This window comes from Liolophura sinensis, chromosome 6, assembly GCF_032854445.1.
Source record: "Liolophura sinensis isolate JHLJ2023 chromosome 6, CUHK_Ljap_v2, whole genome shotgun sequence".
NCBI lineage: Eukaryota > Metazoa > Mollusca > Polyplacophora > Chitonida > Chitonidae > Liolophura > Liolophura sinensis.
Genome location: NC_088300.1, coordinates 67,272,930 through 67,294,076, shown reverse-complemented (window position 1 = coordinate 67,294,076; position 21,147 = coordinate 67,272,930). Strand labels below are relative to the sequence as shown.

At 40.0% G+C, this 21,147-nt stretch overlaps 3 protein-coding genes across 5 annotated transcripts in view; 1 reads left to right on the top strand and 2 right to left on the bottom strand.

Moving 5' to 3' along the window:
- Window positions 1-6,959, bottom strand: LOC135468288 (kelch-like protein 9). The gene is made up of 3 exons (XM_064746451.1): window positions 6,876-6,959; window positions 2,479-2,721; window positions 1-1,962 (listed from the first exon to the last, which is right to left on the bottom strand). The coding sequence occupies exons 2-3, from the start codon at window positions 2,667-2,669 to the stop codon at window positions 318-320; spliced, it is 1,836 nt and encodes a 611-aa protein (XP_064602521.1). The 5' UTR covers window positions 2,670-2,721; window positions 6,876-6,959; the 3' UTR covers window positions 1-317.
- A 47-nt stretch (window positions 6,960-7,006) lies between these two features.
- The window catches only part of LOC135466460 (transcription factor IIIB 90 kDa subunit-like), a 26,013-nt gene continuing 11,872 nt past the window's right edge, over window positions 7,007-21,147 (top strand). Inside the window, exons 1-8 of one of the 3 annotated variants that reach the window (XM_064743942.1) lie at window positions 7,007-7,097; window positions 9,486-9,713; window positions 11,207-11,284; window positions 11,731-11,904; window positions 12,456-12,560; window positions 17,515-17,664; window positions 19,613-19,706; window positions 21,058-21,147. In XM_064743942.1, the coding sequence (XP_064600012.1) occupies window positions 9,530-9,713; window positions 11,207-11,284; window positions 11,731-11,904; window positions 12,456-12,560; window positions 17,515-17,664; window positions 19,613-19,706; window positions 21,058-21,147 (875 nt within the window). In that variant the 5' untranslated portion in view covers window positions 7,007-7,097; window positions 9,486-9,529. Of the gene's footprint in view, window positions 7,098-7,448; window positions 7,524-9,485; window positions 9,714-9,868; window positions 9,874-11,206; window positions 11,285-11,730; window positions 11,905-12,455; window positions 12,561-17,514; window positions 17,665-19,612; window positions 19,707-21,057 lie in introns of those variants that run through there. The other 2 variants (XM_064743943.1, XM_064743944.1) reach the window with 2 other exon arrangements.
- On the bottom strand, window positions 13,490-17,141 carry LOC135466462 (BTB/POZ domain-containing protein 6-B-like). Its single transcript, XM_064743945.1, has 3 exons — window positions 17,033-17,141; window positions 15,947-16,385; window positions 13,490-15,675 (listed from the first exon to the last, which is right to left on the bottom strand). The coding sequence occupies exons 1-3, from the start codon at window positions 17,055-17,057 to the stop codon at window positions 14,643-14,645; spliced, it is 1,497 nt and encodes a 498-aa protein (XP_064600015.1). The 5' UTR covers window positions 17,058-17,141; the 3' UTR covers window positions 13,490-14,642.

The following is a 21,147-nucleotide window of genomic DNA, read 5'->3' as shown; positions in this document are numbered from 1 at the left end:
ATATATATAGATAAATCTACGTATACAAGAACACAACGCTTTTAAAACAGACTTGGTTTTCAGACACTGAGAGCAAATTAGCCACAATTCATTACTGTGTTGAAAGGTCAGGAGGTGTATATATTTATTCACATGTATATGTAGAGTATGAATCCATGCAACAACATCTCTACAAATGCAAGAAAACTGACTGCACATACAGTAAGATGTCATCTGTACACGAAGAACGGATGCTCAATTAAAACACTTGCATGGCCATGATTAAACATGGTCAGACTGTGCAGTTATGTTTGGAATGAGGATGCACTAAGGCTGGGTCAGTCTGACCCATCCAAGTTGTAGGAGGGTAATCGTAGCGTACAGTAACCTACACCAGTCAAACTTCGTGGTAATGCCCCAACTGTTTCCCATATACCTGTATAAATGTCATACCTGGAGACAAGCTTTTGCCCTGTTTTGGTTTGAACATTATAGCCTCCCAAGACATAGATTTGGTCATTGTAAACGACACAGGAGGCTTCCTTATGAGATACAGACAGTGGAGCGATTATTGTCCACTGGTCCGTGCTGGGGTCGTAGCATTCCGATTGCATCACAGGCTGAGCTTGTTGGTTCACATTCAAATTACAACCCCCAAACACATACAGTTTCTCAGGAGTGGCACACATGACATGCCAGCCACGCGGCGTCAACATTGGCGCCATGTCCTCCCACTGATTGGCTGACGGGTCGTAGCGTTGCATGTCAGGTGTAAAATGATTGCCACTGTACCCCCCAGAAACATAAATATGATCGCCGTAGACTGCTCCTGCATGGGCATGATAAGACATGGGCATGGGTGATATCAGGTCCCACGAGTTCTCTGCAGGGTCATAGCTTTCTGCAGTAGCCAGGCTGCCGTCTTTAAATTTCCCACCAACAGCATATATTTTACTGTTTAGCGCACCTGCGAAAAAATAAGCTCGCTTATTTATCATGGGGCAGACCTGGTGCCAGGTGTCAAACCTAGGGTCATAGCGCAGCACAGAGTTTACTGCCGACTCACCATGTGCACACTGGGTGGTACACCCGCCTAGTACATATAAAAAGTTATTGAACACCACAACTTGCATGTGACTCAAAGCACTTGGCAAGGAAGCTATTTCCTGTCTGTTTAAAAGACTGTTGGCTGTTATTTTTGAATCGAAAACAAGAATTTCGTCATGTAAGCAGGGATTGGGGTGAATTTCCCTGCCACCCACACTTATTAGTCTTTCCACAAATGAGCGTAGCTGCACGTTAGGGGCTGTGAAGAGGGCTTGTGAGTGGGGAACGACATGGTAGTTCAGTGCGGACAGAACCATTTGGCGCAGCTCAGGGCTTACCATCATCGTCTCCACACTCTGTACATGTTGTACGAGGTCAGCTGGGTTGATCAGTGGGAAGCGAATCAGCCGCATCAGCTGCTCAGCATGGTCCTCCTGGGTGGTGTCCTGCTTAAGCCATTCCCATGTTATACGGAATATATCGATCTCTTTCAAATACAGTTTTTCACAGCTAAGACAGTTGTACATTTGATCATATGTCAGAAGATTCAACGTTCCCTCCTTGGAAATCTGCATGAGATTTTTGGCAATAAAGGCATCTATCTGCTTCAGAGCGTTGTTCATGCTGTACAGCTTGGCTGTGTTGATGAAGTCATAGAAGTTTGTCGTTGTCATGCCGCTAAGGAAGTTGCGCTCACAAAACTCAATAACTGGGGTAACCTGTAAGTGTGTGGCGGCAGCAATCACGTCAAATATGTCGTCTCCTTCCAGTGTTGTAGTGGAGGTGTAGACAACCTCCAAGACTTTCTCCAGTCCCTTGCCTGTCACCCCCTTCAGCTCTATCTCAGTCTGAGTGCTCTCTCTCATACCGCTGGTGAACATGGACCGGAAGTAATCAGAACAAGACACTAGGATCACTCGATGAACCTCAAATTTTCTCCCTGTAAAAAAAATACAAAAAAATATCAGAATATAAAAAAGTGTAATCCTGTTAGGGTATTCTATTTGACTGTTCTTCAATGTCACACTAAGGAAGTTTTCACTTACCAACCAGCTTTTACTTGTGGAGGAAACCTAGGGTTGTCATTTCACAAAATGAATATTGTGACTTTATTATTATTATGTATGAAGGCTCTGTTTTCAACAGGCAGCCAATAACAATGAACATGTCATATTACACTGGCCAAATCATTTTTTTGCCTTTCACTGAGAAATGGTTGACACAAAAATAATAACAAATGCCTGAATCAAAAAGACAGGATTTTGATGTAATTTTAATAAATAAGTAGAACATGCAAGAAATATACATAGAGTTATACTATATGATGCCTTTCTCATTTCAAATGGTTGTATCCGTCTATAAGTAAGTATGATTTATATGCCACGTACGGATAATTATTAGAAATGTTTACAATAAAAAATGACACAGAAGACGAAAATCAACATATCAGACTTGCCTTCAGCAATCAAAATTACATCACAGAGCACTTTGTCATTTTTTAGCTTGTTCAGACCCTGTAGTATCTTCATGCCATGTTCTGGTCGTTCTTCCACGCGTGTGATTTCGGGGGCGGCGTTTTCTGGTGCTTCAGCCATAGCGCCGGATCGCCTCCTTTTATTACCGGCTGTCACACCCACTGGCATTTACTATAGTCACTTACCAGACCTACCATAACTCGCTTTCAGCCTGGCAGAGCTAAAACAGAAAAGATTACAGTAGTTGCTAATTAAATTTGTTGTAATTACACTTGTACATGACTTGTTTAGTGGAGAAATTTAAATCCTAAAGACACTTTCAACCTTGTGAAAACCTAAACATCACTTGCATACATGTAGATGTAGCATTTCTGAGACATATGATAAGGATTTAGAAGCCTAGTGCCACAAATTTACCATAGCCTGAAAGGTGGTTGAGAAAATGAATAGCTGTTTTCTAACCACTTACTCAACACATTTAAACAACAGTCAAGTTTATTATTAGTGGGGCCAATTACACGACAAATGCCCTTACACAATCATGTCTTCAGGAAGAAAGACGAGCCAGTGAGAGCTGGAGTTGATCTTAAGCTTACTGGCCCAGGACTAAGTAATTAATCCGTGTAAACCGTCATAAAGGTCACCCACATCACAGTTTATTTATTTAATTGTTGTTGCGATACCATGCTCAAGAACTCTTCACATATATTTATTAGTTTATTTATTTATTTCATTGGTGTTTTACCCCGTACACAAGAATATTTCACATACTATGGCAGCCAGCATTATGGTGGGAGGAAACCAGGCAGAACCCAGGGGGTGCCCACAACCAACCGCAGGCTACTTTTTCACTTATCAGATGACGGTCATGGTTAGAGTGCCTGATGTAAACCACTGATCATGTTATATGATGAACAGGAACGCTGAGGGTCAATGGTGAGAGACAGGTGGTCTTCAGTGAATAATAGACTAGGCAAACAGCCAATAACAGAAGTGCAGATTATTGTCACCAAGGCCCCATGAAGAGCAATAGTATGAGTGCTCGAAACTTCCCTGTTCTAGGCCAGGGTTTCAGTTCCCATTAAAAGGCAACCATCTCTACCACTGGGCCATGGACAGCTTTCTGCACATCATAATCGCCAGCTTCTATATTATAATGTACATATACATGTGTAACAGATGTGACAATGGTTTTTTTCACACTGAATAAGATATTTGCCCCAATTCATTGAAGAAACTGATTTTCACATTGAACATGTGAAAAAATGGTCAACAACAAATGAATGCATCAACTTTAAAATTTTCTTTAGCGGGTAGCAAATTCTGTTCACAACAAATGATGCTAAAGCCAAATAGTACTATAAATCCTGTTCAATGCAATAATTCAACCATACTATCAGTGTCTTTCTTTTACAGTAACAACCAAGTTACAATACATTACTCAGCATTTTATTATGAAGATGACATGGCTCATCTATGAGAATCATGCCAATGACACTTAATTTCTTGTCACCATATTTTGAACTTGGGACAGGCTGTGGAACAATTTTCAGTATCACTACCATGATTTTGGCTAGATATTATGATAATCTCTCCATCTGTGGCCATTCCGGGCACATACTGATATAATGAGATCCGATGCAGGAGGTAAAATGATCTGTGGGAGGTGACAGGGAAACAAGGAAGTATGATTCACATCATGAAAGGGTAAATTCAACATTCAAGAACAAGGATATACCCGGGCATTTGCCATTTTACTTGTACATACATGCCTTTCTCGTACAGACACATGAATGGTGAGAAACTCATCTAATTTACATGGACATTAACACATAACTCTTGTATTGTGTGTGTGTCCCTTCCCTTACACACATGAGGTGTTCACCTCAGTGAGAGGTAGAGATAAGGTGTATATAGAGTGTACGCCTCAAATACACCCAGTGCGAGGTATAGATAAGGTGTACACATCTATATTATCTGAGGTGTACTGTACTTCAGGTACACCCCAGCCATATGCCTATTCCTCAAATGTACTTTAGGGACTTTGAAAAAAAAAAAATCAACATATACAAGACATACCTCAGGTACAGAAAGTTAAAAAAAAGAAAGTTAAAAAAAAAAAATGATGTACCTCAGGTTCACCTTAGAAACTTTGAGAGTTTTCGATTATAATTTAGTGGTCATGGACCCAGGTACACCTCAGCCACTTGTTTAAAATTTTAAATGGAGATCAGATTTAGACATTTTGCTAGATAAAATGGTGAGTGCAACATTACAAATGTAAATATTAACAAAATAAGTAAGCCTTTGTCTCACCTATACTGACTTGCTATTCAGTGTGCAAATGTTGACCAATCACAGAGTATGGACATATTTGCCCCTTATTATTCCAAGACAGCTGTCCTTCACAATGAGCTCATATATCCCAGGCTGTAGGAAAACAACCCCATTATGCACTGATTGATGCTTCCTGGGGCAGAATTTGTAACATGTTTGGGCACATGAACTGTTCTAAAATGCATGGAAAAGGAGCAGCACTAAATTTTGATCAAGCAGCTAGAAAGTCTCATATAAATGTATATTACTGTTGTTGTTGTAAATCAGCTGAGATTTACAGATATTGCAAGCAAAGAACAACACACACTTACAAACTTAACTTTATAATTTATACAGCCAACATTTAAGTGTTCTGAGCTTGTTTTCTATCAAAATAGAAGTGAAAACAGTGTACATCCACCTTGCCTATAAACATGTACCTCAGCTATACCTCAGCTGTACCTCATACATCATATTTTTTACCTAATATTTACAGGGTACACCTACAGTGAGGTGTACTTGAGATACTAATTTGCATAATTGGCCGTATCCCAGATACACCTTCAATATACCTCAAGTATACCTTAGACACACCTCAGTTCAGATATGCTACACCCCATTGGTACGCCTCAGATGTACCTCAAGTGCACTGTATAAGGGTAAGGGTTTATTACCAGCTATAGCTCTCAGAATTGTTGTTCATTTCCCCACACCCTCCCATGTTATCTTTCCGCTCGTCGTCTGCTTGCCATGGTCGCAAGCAAATGACGTTATCTTACATATACATATACTATATTTTCTAGTTATTACCATCCATACTTCTCTAAATATTGCCAATGTTATTCATTCCCTATATCCTATCATGTTATCTGTCTGCTTGTTGCTGCCTCGCGTGAGTGAAGCGTCCAGGTGACCCGAGGTCTTGAATGTGTGATCTCAAATATTACTGAACAAAGCTCTACTGGCCCATGTAAGTAGAGCTCTGGGTGGCTGGCATATGTCCCACTCAGTTGCACTTCTTGATTCATAATTCTGAACGGCTGGATTGTTGTTAAAGGAGGGTTTACTGATGCATGTTTTGACGTTTTTTTAAATGCGGATAGCTTGTGGAGTGTATATCAAACAACAGGATTAACTAAAGTTATAAAGGTTTGTGAAAGTTTCCTGCTGGATGAGATACTGCAAAGAGACTGCGCACATAGGGGTATTTCACTTGTACGAGACAGTGGCAAGCAGACATTGTGGTGAAAGATAACATGGGAGGGTATAGGGAAATGATCAAACAATGAACGATATTCAGAGAAGTACAGCTGATAATAACCAGAAATTGTTGTATGTAAGACAAAGGAACAATGTGCACAACATATATATAAATTGTGAACATCAGCACAGCCTGGTTTCGGTTTCATTTTAACTCCCATGTTATTTTGACAATGTTTTCACGGTGTGTGAGCGAGTAAGCATGTTGGCGCAAGTAAAACTGCAAATGAGGTCTTGAATATGGACCATATACGTACCAAGTTAGTATAGCACGTCACAATGGGCTAGTTGAGTGCTGTTATTTTCTAACATATCCATATGACAGATGTGTAATCTAATAGTGAAAATGTAAAAATAAAACCGTTCATCAAGGGTTAATCTGTTACAGGCCAATAAATAGATGCGTATATACGATCAACTATGAAGGCATTTTCCCCATTTGTTGACTGCCATTGCCACATAATCTGAGGTATATATGCACATATAGATAAGCCGATACCAGTCTGTTGGCGTTAAAATGTCAAGAAAAACAAAGAAACGCAATTCTAATGTCATAACCGACTCCTGAATTTCTATCTCATAACCTAAAGTGGAATATCGTAAAAAAAATTACAATATTTAAATACCAAATATAGATCGTTGGGGATATCTGTCTGAAACTATGATGTAGTTGCCCTAGAATTTCTTCAGTCGGGGGTAAACGACATGGCCCGTATGTCAAACATTTACATTAAAGCACAATGGACTTGGAGGCAACCATTTACCGTGAGTGTCGGTAATGCAATGATTCATACTTACAAAGACACTATTACTTGATTATAACAATATTTCCGCATAAGTGGTATAGTTTTGTCAACACCTTCCCCAGTAGTTCGATCACCTTGCTTACGCGGAAGTGACGACTTCGCAGGCAACTGCGCCTGCGCTGTACAGATTTGACTGACGAAAGCGACATTGCACGTTGCTCAATATAAACAGATAAAGTCACGAACCAAATCATTTTCACAGGCGTGTGCTAGGGTAAGTGTGACCTGCTCTTTGCAACACATCGTGGGAAGCTTCTCCTCGTATGGTAATATTACTTATCTAAATATTCCGTGGGTGCTTTGGCCACGTGAGGCGGGAAACTGCTCTACTCGTTATTTTTGCGGATTCTAACTTTATGGGTTACCGTGCTTGCAGTAAGTCGAGTAAAGCTGATTATCGTTTAATATGTTATGTTGGTGACTTTTGCCTTCCAACATGTGTTATTAACTGATCACTCGTGTCTCCAATGAAAATACGTAGGGATGTGTTGAGGTGGTACCAGTGGTATGGAGCGGGTTTCTCGGTGAGAATGTCTCAGGCTTGAACCGCGTACGTGGACGTTTTCTTTGGGTCGGTGTACTAGCGGCTTTACCGTCTGAGCTATTTTGTCAGAGAGACGTGGTGGAGGGTTTGTAACGTGTAAATGTTTATTGAGTTGAAGATGGAGGGAAATGTGTTACTATAGCAATTATGTCTTTCCCTTTTTGTCACCCAATGACAGTGATAAATTTAAACAACAACAGAAGATACTTAATTTCTTTTTGACCTTGCAGTTGTACATTGCTTGAAGATGTGGTTTACACCCTTCACCCACCCTCATCTAGATCTTCCCCAGTAAAAGTTGACTACAGAGTTTGTGTTAGTATATAACATACTAGAATTTATTCATTCATTGATGTTGTATAATTTTATTTAAAACGTTTCATGGTACTTCTTACGCCTAGTTTCTTTTATATTCATATAGGGGCAGTCACCACTATTCAAACATATGATATGAAACAAGGTATCAAAGTTATCTCCCTTAACACCTTTTGAAACAGTTAATCTTGCGATACTGGCTTGATACACATTATCCATTTATATGAGAAAATATACTTAGAAGAAGTCCAGTTGATATAAGTATAAGTAAGTAATGTTTGTTGTGAGGTTTCTTGTCTACAGTAAGTCATATATGCAAAAATAGTGTGCTGTGTAAAGTTGATAGTCTACTCTAGAGATGCCATCCACTCGATCATATCCAGCAGTATGTGCAGATAATTCTACATGTGTATATGTGTGTGTCACAAATTCACTGTACTATTATTAAAGATTTATTCAAGATAAATTCATTTAGTGAAACAGGTACTTGATTTAAAGTGAAATTATTTTCTTAGATGATTTATACAAACATGTTGTTGACAGATTTTCTCCAAACTTAGTCAGTGCAGGGAGGCAGCACTGTAAATCTTTAGTCTGGCTTTGGGACCAGCCTGTACGTTTGTTGTGTTTGAGTTTGTCAGATTTCTGATGAAAGGAGTTGGTTTACTCCAGTCTAGGCAGTCATTGCTGTAAAATAACAGTAGATTTTCTGCCATATTGTATATGTACGCACTATGTGTCTCACATAAAGTTTTAAAAAGGGTCCTCCGTGGCTCAGTTGGTTAGCGCACTAGTGCACTAGGAGCCTCTCACCAATGTGGTGGCTGTGAGTTCAAGTCCAGCTCATGCTGGCCTCCCTTTCCAGTCGAATGTGGGAAGGTATTCCAGCAACCTGTGGATGGTTGTGGGCTCCACTCGGTTTCCTCCCACAATAATTCTGGTCGCTGTCGTATAAGTGAAATATTCTTATCATAAAAATAAATAAGTAAAGGTTTAAAAGCATACCTTTTTATTTTCGTGATGTTGCATAAAGTAAAGGTTTTAAAGTAGGTTAAGCGAACTCGCACACATTGCAAAAATTGAAATTGCTGACATGTCATAAAGTTCAACCAATGAGACACTAATTATTTCTATAACTTGAGAAAGGGGGCGCTCTTTCTTGCCAACGTCACCCAAACTCCTGTCCCCTCACATCATGAATGGTGACTTCATCTATCACATCTACCCTACAAGGGCTTGTTGAAATCAAGCTCTTGCTCTTTCTTTGTGGCTTTTGTTGGTGGAGCATCTTTGGGAGCTGTAGATCCAGGGTCAATCCTGGGTCCAGTAACACCTAATATACCTTAAAAGAGGAAGTTGTAACTTCCTCGCTTGGCGTTCAGCATGAAACGGAAAGTGCAAGTACTGGTTGGCCCGCATCAGTATAATGGCTCGGGCGAGACAGCTTACTTGCCTTGGGTAAGGCTTCTCAGTGAAGCAGCACTAGATAAAAGAATGGTGGAAATCTGTCTTGCAACAAGGGGGCACATTATATGCACTCTAAGGATGCCTTTGTCACCATGTGACTAAAAATTGTTAAGTACGACGTTAAACCCCAAGCTCTCACTCACTCACTCTTTGTAGTCAGAAGGTTTCTCAGTCATGTCAGCTACATGGTGAAGGTACATTAAACATCAATCAGTCAGTCAACTAGCATTACTTGTACAATGGTATTGTGTACAATACTTGTTTTTTTCTGAACAGATATCAGTGCTGTGTTTAACACAGTGAATACCACTTGAGCCAGAATGTCGTCAGGTGTCTGCTCACATTGTGGCTGCACAGAAATTGACATAGACCAGGCCCGGGGGGATGCTGTCTGTACCGGGTGTGGCTCAGTGTTAGAGGACCAGATCATTGTCTCCGAGGTCCAGTTTCAAGAATCAGCAGGGGGAAGCAGCTCAGTCATTGGCCAATTTGTCTCCTCAGATGGTGGGTAGCTCAATCATTGGCCAGTTTGTCTCCTCAGATGGTGGGTAGCTCAATCATTGGCCAGTTTGTCTCCTCAGATGGTGGGTAGCTCAATCATTGGCCAGTTTGTCTCCTCAGATGGTGGGTAGCTCAGTCATTGGCCAGTTTGTCTCCTCAGATGGTGGGTAGCTCAGTCAGTGGTCTCAGTTTGTCTCCTTAGATGGTTGATACATGTAGCTGAAATGATATGTAGACAAGAAAATGTGTACATCTGGGCAAGGCTGCAAACCCAAGAGGCTTTTGTTTACTGACTGATGAAATATCAAAATTTTCCTCACACAAGAGTATTACTTCACATAAATTTGGCATAAGAGCAGTCATGCTGTAGAACTGGCTGTCTGGTTGTCTGTCTGTCCATAATGTTTAAACTTCATCTCTTAAGTCTTTATAGCCAGATTTTAAACTTTTTATATACCAGGTGTACTTTTAGGCATTTTGGAGAACCGTGTTCATTATTGGAGAACTTGGCCAATTTCTTATAGGTTATTAGGGGGTCTTGCAAGTTTTGTTGTGTTACAGGCTTGTATAAAAACAATATCTCCAGAACTTTTTCCAGAAGATTTTAAGGGATTTTACATAAAACTTTTGTCACATTGTGACATGTGTCCCAGTGGTCTTGCAGAAGAACCTTTTTGGTTTTCAATGCATAGCTAAGTGTAGTGCACATTAAAGCAAAGATAACGCTAATATGAAGTAAATGTCAGATGAAAGACCTTTAACCATTTTCGACCAAGTAAAATGCCTATTTGGATTTTACAGTGGCCATTTCTGACCATGTTGGGAAGAGTGACGCCACGTAAGATATTTGCCACTTAACACACACAGATTGTTAGATTTTATCGTTCAAAATGCATACACATAAAGAGCTACATGAATGAATGCATTCACCACATGAGTCCTGAAACGAACTATTTCCAGCCAAAACATAGATGTATAATACTTCATTGGTAACCGTACCTTCTGGATCTCAACAGATCACCTTAGAATCCAATGTTTTTAAAGCATCATGATTTTACTGGGTTGGAAAAATTCTATAGGCCTATATTTCTGAACAATATTTAATGGTCTTTCATCTGACATATACTTCATTTGTTCTTTTTGTCTTTAAAAATAATCTGCCACACGGATACTGATAATCTCTAAATTTGACAAAAGTAGAAATGCATTTTGGGGTGGTGAAAATTTTATTTCTATGCGAACTTTTGCAGAATTTGATATGAATGGAATGAATGGTTATGGGTTTATACCTCATTAGCAACATTACTGTTATATCATGGATACAATTTATATTGTACAAGAGACTCAATTGCTTTTTTGAATGTATTTGATGTCTTTTGTGTTCTCATGAGAATATATTGATACTTTTTATGTGTGGGGTGTTCATATATGTATGCTTAGGGTTTTAACGCCACACTTGGGGCGTTTATGATGAATGTTCTCTTTGTGTCCTGCAGGAATAAAGTCACATACATTAGGAAGTTCATTTCAACAAGGGTTTAGTCGCGAGTCCAGAGCGGTGACCTTGCAGAATGGTGAGAATGTTCACATGTTCACTGTACAAAAAAAAAAAAAAAAGAAGAGATATGGTTTAATAATATAGTATATTATTTGGCTAATTTAAACCTGACTCAAACTTAACTTGCACTGAACTTGTCTCTTAGTCAAGGAAGGTCCATGGGGTATCTATTCCAATGCGATAGCTACTTCGGTCCGAGCTGCATTAACCTTCCTTTTTTTGTACTGTAATACATGGGCACATTACTACATTGCCAGCAAAATTCATCTGAAAGGCAGGAATGATCAGTAAAGTACACTTTGGCCTGAACAGTTTAGAACAGGAAAGGTTTCTGATTCTGATTTGGGATTCCGATCTTCCAGGTGGAAAAACGTTCACAAGCTCAGCTCCTCTCACTACTTCTAGTTTTTGTGAAATTCTCGTCTGTGATGCTTCGTAAAAGCTGTTTTACTATTTTTTCAGCAAAGAAGAAGATCCAGCATGTGGGTGCACAATTGCGATTAAATCAGCATTGTATAGACACAGCCTTCAACTTTTTCAAAATGGCAGTGAACAAAAGGTTGACGCGTGGGCGGAAGACAATGCATGTGGTGGCTGCCTGCGTTTACCTGGTGTGTCGAACGGAAGGGACACCTCGTATCCTTTCACATGTGACTAGGGTGGTGGTTACAAATGTCCTTGTTCATCTGTGCACATCTAGTATTTATTGTTTGCCGTTTTCAAAGTGGGAGGTATACATGGAATACTATGTGTCTGTCTGTGAAACCAGATATTGTGAACAAGATATCTTTAACAGTTTTAACCAATCAAGTATCTCGAGGCCAGTTTGAGGACTATTGGGATTGATTTTCATCGTGCTTATTCCAGCATGGCGACTGTCAGCCATCTTGGATTTCCTGGCCATCAGATATGTTGTTGTCAACAAGATATCTTTTTAAAAATCAACCAATCCACCAATTTCAACCAATAAGGTTCATACTAACACAGTCTGACAGTGTCTCAATGTCAGCAAAGAGAGTTGGGAGTTTGGGTTTACCTTTTGTCATTCTACACATTCCAGCATGGTTGCTGTCAGCCATCATGGATTTCCTGGCCATTACGAATTATAAATATGCAATCTTTCGGGACATGTCAGCTATGTGTAGGTGAGAAAAAAAAACCCAGTACATTTTCTTAACAGAGTTCAGATATGTTGTTGGACCTGAGTGACATACTTCAAGTGAATGTCTACAGCCTGGGGAAGACCTACCTACAGCTGTCCAGGGAGTTGTGTATTAATGTGCCAGCAATAGGTCAGTACATCATGGGGCCTCGGTGGCTCAGTTGGCTATGGCGCTAGCGCAACGTAATGGTCCAGAAGCCTCTCACCAATGCGGTCGCTGTGAGTTCAAGTCCAGCTCATGCAGGCTTCCTCTCCGGCTGTACGTGGGAAGATCTTCCAGCAACCTGCGGATGGTCGTGGGTTTCCCCAAGGGGCTCTGCCCAGTTTGCTCCCATATTAAATAATGCTGGCCGCCATCATATAAGTGAAATATTCTTGAGTGCTGCGTAAAACACCAATTAAATAAATAAATACATCACTAGTCACGCGCTGGTCATAGCCTTCAGGCATTGTCCATGAAGCTTATTTTATCTTAAGTCAAAGTGTGAAACTTTCATTTCAAGGTAGTGATGAGTATTTTTTTATATCCTCGGACATTGAAAAATGTGAACACCTATAAAGTGTCACGTCCACAACCATGCAATGCTGAATTTTCCAACCATATACCAGGAGGGGGTATCACTCATTGGCACTTGCACTAATCGTGTACTAATGAACCCACACAGGGAATCTCATCATCATGCTGACTGATTGGTACGTCTTGTGATGTTATACAGTTATACAAGCTTAAAATCAACGTAAAATGACAGTTTGAGTTTAACTGTCAGAAAATATACAGAAATACATCAAGTATTTTTAGACATGCTGGAAAACATAATTCTCCAAGAGATTGTTAGAATCTATAGTGTACCCAGTAGCTTAGGTTGGTTCTGTAATCTGCTAATGGATCAGCCCTGATTTACTTAAAGTTAATGTTCTTTCAGTGTCCAGGCTTTTCTAGGTTAATAAGGCCCACTGCAAACCAGGATAATCATAAAAATAATATAAAATCACGAGGTGCACAAATTGTTGGAATAATTCGTAATACATTAATCATAAGACAAACAAAAACGACCAGTATTAAATTAAAAACTACTTTTATTATCATCATAGAGAACACAGAGTTTGGTCAGATGTCTGCCAGCATCAAGATCTACCACTACAGGACATCATAGTTAAATACAGGGACACGATTGAATTTATATGATCACATATTATCCATTATGAAGTATTGCTCTCAGATCTATAATCAGTATACTCATTGCAGGGAAAATATTAATTTTTGGTCTTTGCTTGTCACATACATGCAGCTGTATGTTACACTGAGTCGACATGAAGTGAATATTTAACCTACCATGTGATAACGATGTATGCAGTGGCTATAAAAGGTACAATAAACCACACGGATCATTGTCACTCATACTACACAGGGTATGGTCAAAAGCTGAATATTAATGGCTTTGCAAGTGTGAACAAGTCATTTTATAGTGTATCGCGTTTATCAACAGACTTTCTATGCACAACCTTATTCAAACATGAGAACTGGAGTCCTAAAGAAGTATGTCGGTATTAAAACTCACTGAGCTAGTAGATACATCTGCTTTTCCATAAAAATTGGTTGATTTCAGTTTTCAAAGCTCTTGATACAAAATCCTGAAATCCGTTTTAGAGTTTCATTTTTCCAAGTCCTCAGATTATGACATAGGCATCTTGGACTCCCAAAGCAAGCGGCAGATTCGAAATAAATGTGTAACAAAGATTTCCCATAAATTTCTCAACTCCAGTATTGTAACATGATGCTCAAATTTTATGTTTTGATTTCGTTCATTCCCTTCCGCCAGGCGAAATTAGTCCTTTCCTCAACTTGTTGACTACTCATTGAGGTTCAGAGTTGAAATTGCGAACACATGAGAGAGGCAACTAAAGTTAGTAAGGATCCGGGAATTGCCAAGTCATCATGGAGACAAGACCTTATTATACTGTGTTATACCAGAACTGGGACATTTACTTCAACATTCACTTCCTTTAATTTAATAGTATAAAATCACTGATCATCACTCGGGAACTGTGACAACCTTCACCACATGCATAACACATGAGCACTGTTTTCTGAAACAGAAAAATATCCTCACTAGCACATAACTTATATTAGTATTGTAACACTGGCGGGATTAGCTAACACTGTGGAACACCCCTAAATTTGTGACTTATTTCTAACATCGTGTGTAGGAAATTAACAGTAAAATACTAGCTCTGGAATTTGACCACCCTGAACTCCAGTCCCATTTGTACTGTCTGATGAACACTGAAATTGGAAAGTAACTTTACCACAAATTACTTCTGCCAGACCCTCCTGACCGAAGTAGCTGAGTTCAGAGCCGTCTAAAACCGCACTAGCTGTGTAATAGGTATCCGGTTCAACCTGGATTGGGTTTTCGAAATAAACTGTGAAGGTGTTACTGGAACCATCCGAAAAGAATTTAGTGACGTGTTTGCCAAGAATAATGCCATTACGCTTGAGCTCTATGCGAACTTGGTATTCTGCAGCTCCATTGCTGGAACCATAAAGGCCAAAGCCGGCAACAAAGATTCGCTTGTCCACACAGAACTGAATACTGTCACAGCGTCCTCGGTATCGCCACTGGTTGCTCCTGTACGCCGACGACTGAAACCTGTGGACCACTTGCGGTTTCAACCCGGCTCGGTTCCGTCTGATGAATTTCAGGCTTGGTTTGGTCTGAGCTGTGTAGTACAGGAAGATATCTGTTGTTTCCTGAAGAGTAAGAATGCCGGACTGAGCTGGGCCGTTGGCATACTCGTCCAGCGACATGTTGGGGATGCGAATCATGTACAGTGCTTTGCTCAGAACTCTTCTCTTGTTGCTCGGTGTGGCTTCTAGTTCCAGACGTACACACTCTGCCTCTGCCCATCTGCAGGCTGCTCTGAACACAGACAACTCGCGAGCATTCATGGTCTCGCGTCCTAAGACCATCTCTAATGTAGAGTAATCCATTTCAGCAAATCCCTCAGACTTCAGGCTCTCTTCAGCTTGAGCATCTATTACCTCCCAACATCGCTCCACAAGCTCCTGCTCTTCAAAAAGCCTGGCTTGGCTGAGAAGGACACAGGCATTTTTAGCCGTAAGACTGGTCTCCAGGAAACACACACAGGACTTTGCCAGATAAGGCACCAGGTATTTCTTTGCGGCATACAGCGTTGCCAGGACTGTGTCTGCTTCCAACTGAACCTCATCACAGTAGAGATACCTGCAGACAAACATGGGACTTAATATTATTGTTAAAGATCACTTAATGGTCTTCTAAAAGAATTCGAAACATCCAGAAGAGTGATTCAAAAGGGTGGTTAGTGTTTAGTAAGCTTCAATCTCTGTTCCCTCTGACAGCAGACATATGCATGTAATGTCCAAGAGATATAATTATTTCACAAAAAAAGATAACCCCCTCCCCCCACAACTGGCCCAAAAAATATGAATTCTGATGCACAGATACACAAAGAATTTTACAGAACTAGTCTTACCGTAGTAGATTAAGGAATGCGGCTGGCTCCACATCAGGAATTTCGATGTCCTCTTTGGAGGTGGCTAATCCACCGTGGAACATGGCATAAAACACAGAACTGCCAATGGACAGGACGTACTTATGAGCCGGAACTCTCTGGACGTTGGAATGGGGGCCCACCAAAAAGTGGACATCCGCCATCAGAGAATTGTTAAACATGACAGAGTTTCGTTCCCGAATTGATGCTTGACCTGCCTGCCAGTTGTACTCCTCGCTTGTTTTTGGCCCAGGCAAAATTGGAGGTGTCCTGTTTGGCCATTGAGCCTCTGTTTTCTTGATGGGCCTTGGCACTAGGACTGGGGTGACGTAGTTCTGTGGCACCTCCTCGTTCACCTCATCCTGATCATCACGCACTTTACAGCCTTTACTGGACATGTTGCATGGTTTAGCAGCTCTTACTACAACAGCAAACAGAAAAGTATACAATTGAATTCATTCAGCAGGAATTTTTACGAAATTGCATAAAACATGAGAAATTGAAAATGAAGGCATATAGACAGCGGCTGCAAAGGTCTGCCACTTCCCTCTTGCATTATTTATTTAATTGATTGGTGTTTTACGCCGTACCCAAGAATATTTCACGTAAACGACGGCGGCCAGCATTATGGTGGGAGGAAACTAGACAGAGCCCGAGGAAAACCCACGACCATCCGCAGGCTGCTGGAAGATCTTCCCACGTACGGCTGGAGAGGAAGCCAGCAAGAGCTTGGCTTGAACTCACAGCGACCTCATTGGTGAGATGCTCCTGGATCATTGCCCCGCGCTGGCGTGATAACCACCTTGTCCACGGAGGCCCCTCCTCTTGCATTACATTTCACTATCAAAACCTAACACCCTGAATCCCGTTCCGGCGACTACAAACTCTCCGTCCATGAAAACTCATCTGGTGCAATCCGGCGCGTAAATTACAAGGTGCGTTCTTTTGACAGTGGCGAACCCCCCGGCCATTTGCAAACTTTCAGGGCGTGTAAATTTATGTTGCAGCCTAGTTGCACACTGTGCAGTTGTACTAGTAAGGGATTAGGGTGTGCGCTACTTTACCCACCAGATCTCCACCTTGAAGATGACATCAGTGAGGTTTAGAAGCCTATTAAATTGTTCCACTCATTAAGATGTTAGCTCCATTCGCCATGTTGGATTAGCAGTATCCCACAATGCAGCAGGTGGACGAAGGGAGACAATTTTACACTGAAGTTCTACCTCATTTCTTGCAGGGAGGTTACTTCCCTTGTTCCTTCAGTAACCTGATATTACTTTTATTGTTGGTTACCAAAAAGTAAAATGGCAACAAGCAATCAAATGAACCAATAAATAGAGGGTAAAAAAAAAAAAAAAAAATACATGAAGTGATCCTTGCCATGCCACTTTCAATCATATATATGACTAAAAGAAACAAAGCTGTTTGGTGAAATGTCATTCTAATTTTTCATTTTAGTATTTCTCATCATCTTTGACAGCCAGCATGCTACATACCAAATGACTATTAAACTGATTATTCTCATGTAAGTTTGACTTCGTTCATTTCAGATCCATGTTTATACATTCCACGGTTTGCGCATAAACTAGAGTTTGAGGATAAGACTCATGAGGTGTCGATGACAGCCATGCGGTTGGTACAGAGGATGAAGAGGGACTGGATTCACACGGGAAGACGACCTTCAGGTCTCTGTGGAGCAGGTCAGTAATCACTTACAGGGATTCATGAAGTGTTTATTTTTTAATTATTAATGCCTATTATATGATGTGGCCGAACATAACAGTACAAAAAAGTTTATCAGTTTTGTTCTAGGGGCATAAAACTGCAGTTTTTTTAAGGCCCCAGCAATCAGTCGAGAAATTAAATACCATGCTGTGGTGCCGTAAACAACGATAGCTGTCAAATAACTCTGCTGGAAAATGTTCATGGATGACTTCATTTCCAAATATTTCCAACCATTGACAGAAAGTTTACATAAAATAGAGGGGCTGTGAAAAAACACAAAATATGGCTCAAAAACTGAAAAACTTTACGTTCCTTAAAAGCACACTTTTCCTTGTATAGTATCTTGTTTTATTTTCTTCAACTTGATACAGAATCGATCCTGAGATAGGTTTTCCTGGATTAAATGGCATCAGAGCTGAAATTCAGCTTTAATAGGCTAGACATAGCCTACACTTGCCTGTCTCTAAAACCAGCCAATCGGAAACGAATCTGTCTCTCTTTAAGGCAGATTTTATGGAAAGGGAAGAAGACATAACAAAAAATCATGAATTTACAGGGTTTGGGATCTGGAAGGAGGTCTAAGTGTACTTAAGCACAAAATTAGTCTTAACTTCCATATATTATATACCAAAAAATGACTAAAAATAATTTTGGAATATGGAATTATTAAATTTTTTAGTTCAAAGTTTATAAATGTTTTCATCCAAAGATTCATGCATTGGAACGTTGGATTTACAGAGCTGTAAATATGTATACATGTAAGACTAAGTTCGAGCTATGTCTAATACAGGTTGTTCCATGACTAAGAGCCTCACACAAGGCAAAACTTGTGTAATGTACTTCAGAAGTCAACTGGTCTAATATTCAGTGCGCTTTCAAAAATCCTGAGCAAAGGCATTCTGGCTAATACCAGATATAGGTGATTATAGGCTCAAGTTGATACTTTGGTCACAGTTGAGAGCACACTGCTGTCACATAAAGTACATTATGAAAAGAATGTGCTAAGCGCTGGTCAGCTCAGTGTCAGTATAATGTGACAGGTTAGGGTGTCTTGTCTGGTGTCCATATAATGTGACTGGTTAAGGTCTCTTGTTTGGTGTAAGTATAATGTGACTGGTTAAGGTGTTTTGTCTGGTGTCAGTCTAATGTGACTGGTTAAGGTTTCTTTTCTGGTGTCAGTATAATGTGACTGGTTAAGGTGTCTTGTCTGGTGTCCTTTGGCATGGTGAATCAGTGAGGCAGCGCTATAAACATGTCAGCATCAGGCCTAACCTGCTTCAAGGAAACGTTTCCACTGTGATGTGACCGAAGTAATGTTGAATGTGGTGTTAAACCCCAGTCACCAAGCAAACAGTAAAGATAATTCAGACCCCCTGGTTGGCAAAAGCATAGCTGCTACTGCAGACGATTGTACCCCTAAATAATGAAGTTGCAGAAACCTGCGTATGGTCGAGGGATTCTCCTGGCCTCTGCCATGTTACCTCAGAGTGAAATATTCTTGAATGCGTTCTAAAACACAAAATTCACTAAATTTATTTATTTATTTGATTGGTGTTTTAAGACGTGCTCAAGAAAATATTTCACTTATATGATGGCTGCCAGCATTATGGGTGGGTGGAAACCGGGCAGTGCCCAGGGGAACCCACGACCATCCACATGTTGCTGGCAGACCATCCCACATATATGATTTTACGTCAGACCATTGCTTACATCCATCTAATGAATATTTTTATGTTTATCCTGTCACAGAAGATATTTGTAATGAAATAAACTTGCACATATTAGGTGATTTCATTTGTGTGTTACAGTATAATAAATGTGCAATAATTGGACAGAACAGTTATGAAAGTTATAATTTGCTCCAATTTAATTTGGTCTCATTTCTGTACTAAGTTAACTGAAAGGATTTTGTTTCTTTTCTAGCTCTCTTGGTTGCTGCAGAATCCATGACTTTTTGCCGTAAAATGAAAGACATCATCAAAGTTGTAAGGGTGTGTGAAACAACTATCAGGAAAAGGTATTTTATCTTTCAACTTGAAGATTTTTTGTTCTTTTTTAACTCTTCAAACCTTCTGTCTGTCTGCCCTGGTCTGCCATATCATTGACCCTATTTGAAAGGTAATCAATCCATGATTATTGGGACTCCTGTATGTGCCTTTTGGTCTTTTCAGGGATATCCTGGGATAAATTTTTCTTATTTTTTTTTTGGTGTTATGGCTGGATAGTTAATGAAATGAAGCCTACTGTACTGGATAGTTAATGAAACGAAGCCTACTATACCAGATAGTTAATAAAATGAAGCCTACTATACTGGTAATTAATGAAATGAAGCCTACTATACTGGATAGTTAATGAAATCAAGCCTACTATACCGAATAGTTAAAGAAATCAAGCTTACTATATCAAGCAAGATGATTGTTGTACATTTTTTACAATACTTCCCTACCTGAGACAGATTATAGCTTTACCCTTTGTCTGTCAGCCTGACAGTCAGTCCTGCATTTCTTTCAATGGTCTTTGGCTTCAGTGTGACGTGTTACATATTGCTTTTTCGAATTTCAGACGGTTCCATCCATTTTAAATGAACCTATTTTAGTTTTTATCATGTTTTTGATGTTAACAATTTTCAGGACACTTTTCTAATTGCTGCATGTATGATGCTTCACACTTTTCTAATTGCTCCATGTTTGTGGCTTCACACTTTTCTAATTGCTCCATGTATGAGGCTTCACACTTTTCTAATTGCTCCATGTTTGTGGCTTCACACTTTTCTAATTGCTCCATGTATGAGGCTTCACTCTTTTCGGATTGCTCCATGTATGATGCTTCACACTTTTCTAATTGCTCCATGTTTGTGGCTTCACACTTTTCTAATTGCTCCATGTATGAGGCTTCACTCTTTTCTAATTGCTCCATGTATGATGCTTCACACTTTTCTAATTGCTCCATGTTTGTGGCTTCACACTGTTTCTAATTGCTCCATGTATGAGGCTTCACACTTTTCTAATTGCTCCATGTTTGTGGCTTCACACTTTTCTAATTGCTCCATGTATGAGGCTTCACACTGTTCTAATTGCTCCATGTATGAGGCTTCACTCTTTTTTAATTTCTCCATGTATGTGGCTTCACAATAACAAATTACAGGTCTTGAACTTTGAGTTTTGAACTGTGTTGTTTGTTTCTTCCAAAATTATGGTAGGTTTTTAATGAGCCTAGAAAGTTTTCTAGCTTATTCTCAGTTGAAAATTTGTTTCACGAAAACAAGTTAAAGATCAAGTTTGAGTATGGGACATTTCCTCCATTTTTGACAAAATTATGAATGTTTTTGTTTGGTTGTGGACACACATTGCTGTTGTTGTTTGCCGCAGGCTGACAGAGTTTGGTAACACGGCCTCAAGCGAACTGACAATTGATGAGTTCCAGCGGATAGATCTGGAGGAAGAAGCTGACCCTCCAGC

What these genes read in the sequence shown, in the direction of transcription:
- LOC135466462 (XM_064743945.1), bottom strand. Translation starts at nt 17,057, where the DNA reads ATGTCATCTTCAAGGTGGAGATCTG. An exon ending in ATCTTCAAGGTGGAGATCTG is followed by an intron (nt 16,386 to 17,032) that starts GTGGGTAAAGTA and finishes TTGCTGTTGTAG; the next exon opens with TAAGAGCTGCTAAACCATGC. An exon ending in GCATTCCTTAATCTACTACG is followed by an intron (nt 15,676 to 15,946) that starts GTAAGACTAGTT and finishes GTTTGTCTGCAG; the next exon opens with GTATCTCTACTGTGATGAGG.
- LOC135468288 (XM_064746451.1), bottom strand. Translation starts at nt 2,669, where the DNA reads ATGCCAGTGGGTGTGACAGCCGGTAATAAAAGGAGGCGATCCGGCGCT. An exon ending in ATTTTGATTGCTGAAGGCAA is followed by an intron (nt 1,963 to 2,478) that starts GTCTGATATGTT and finishes TTTTACAGGGAG; the next exon opens with AAAATTTGAGGTTCATCGAG.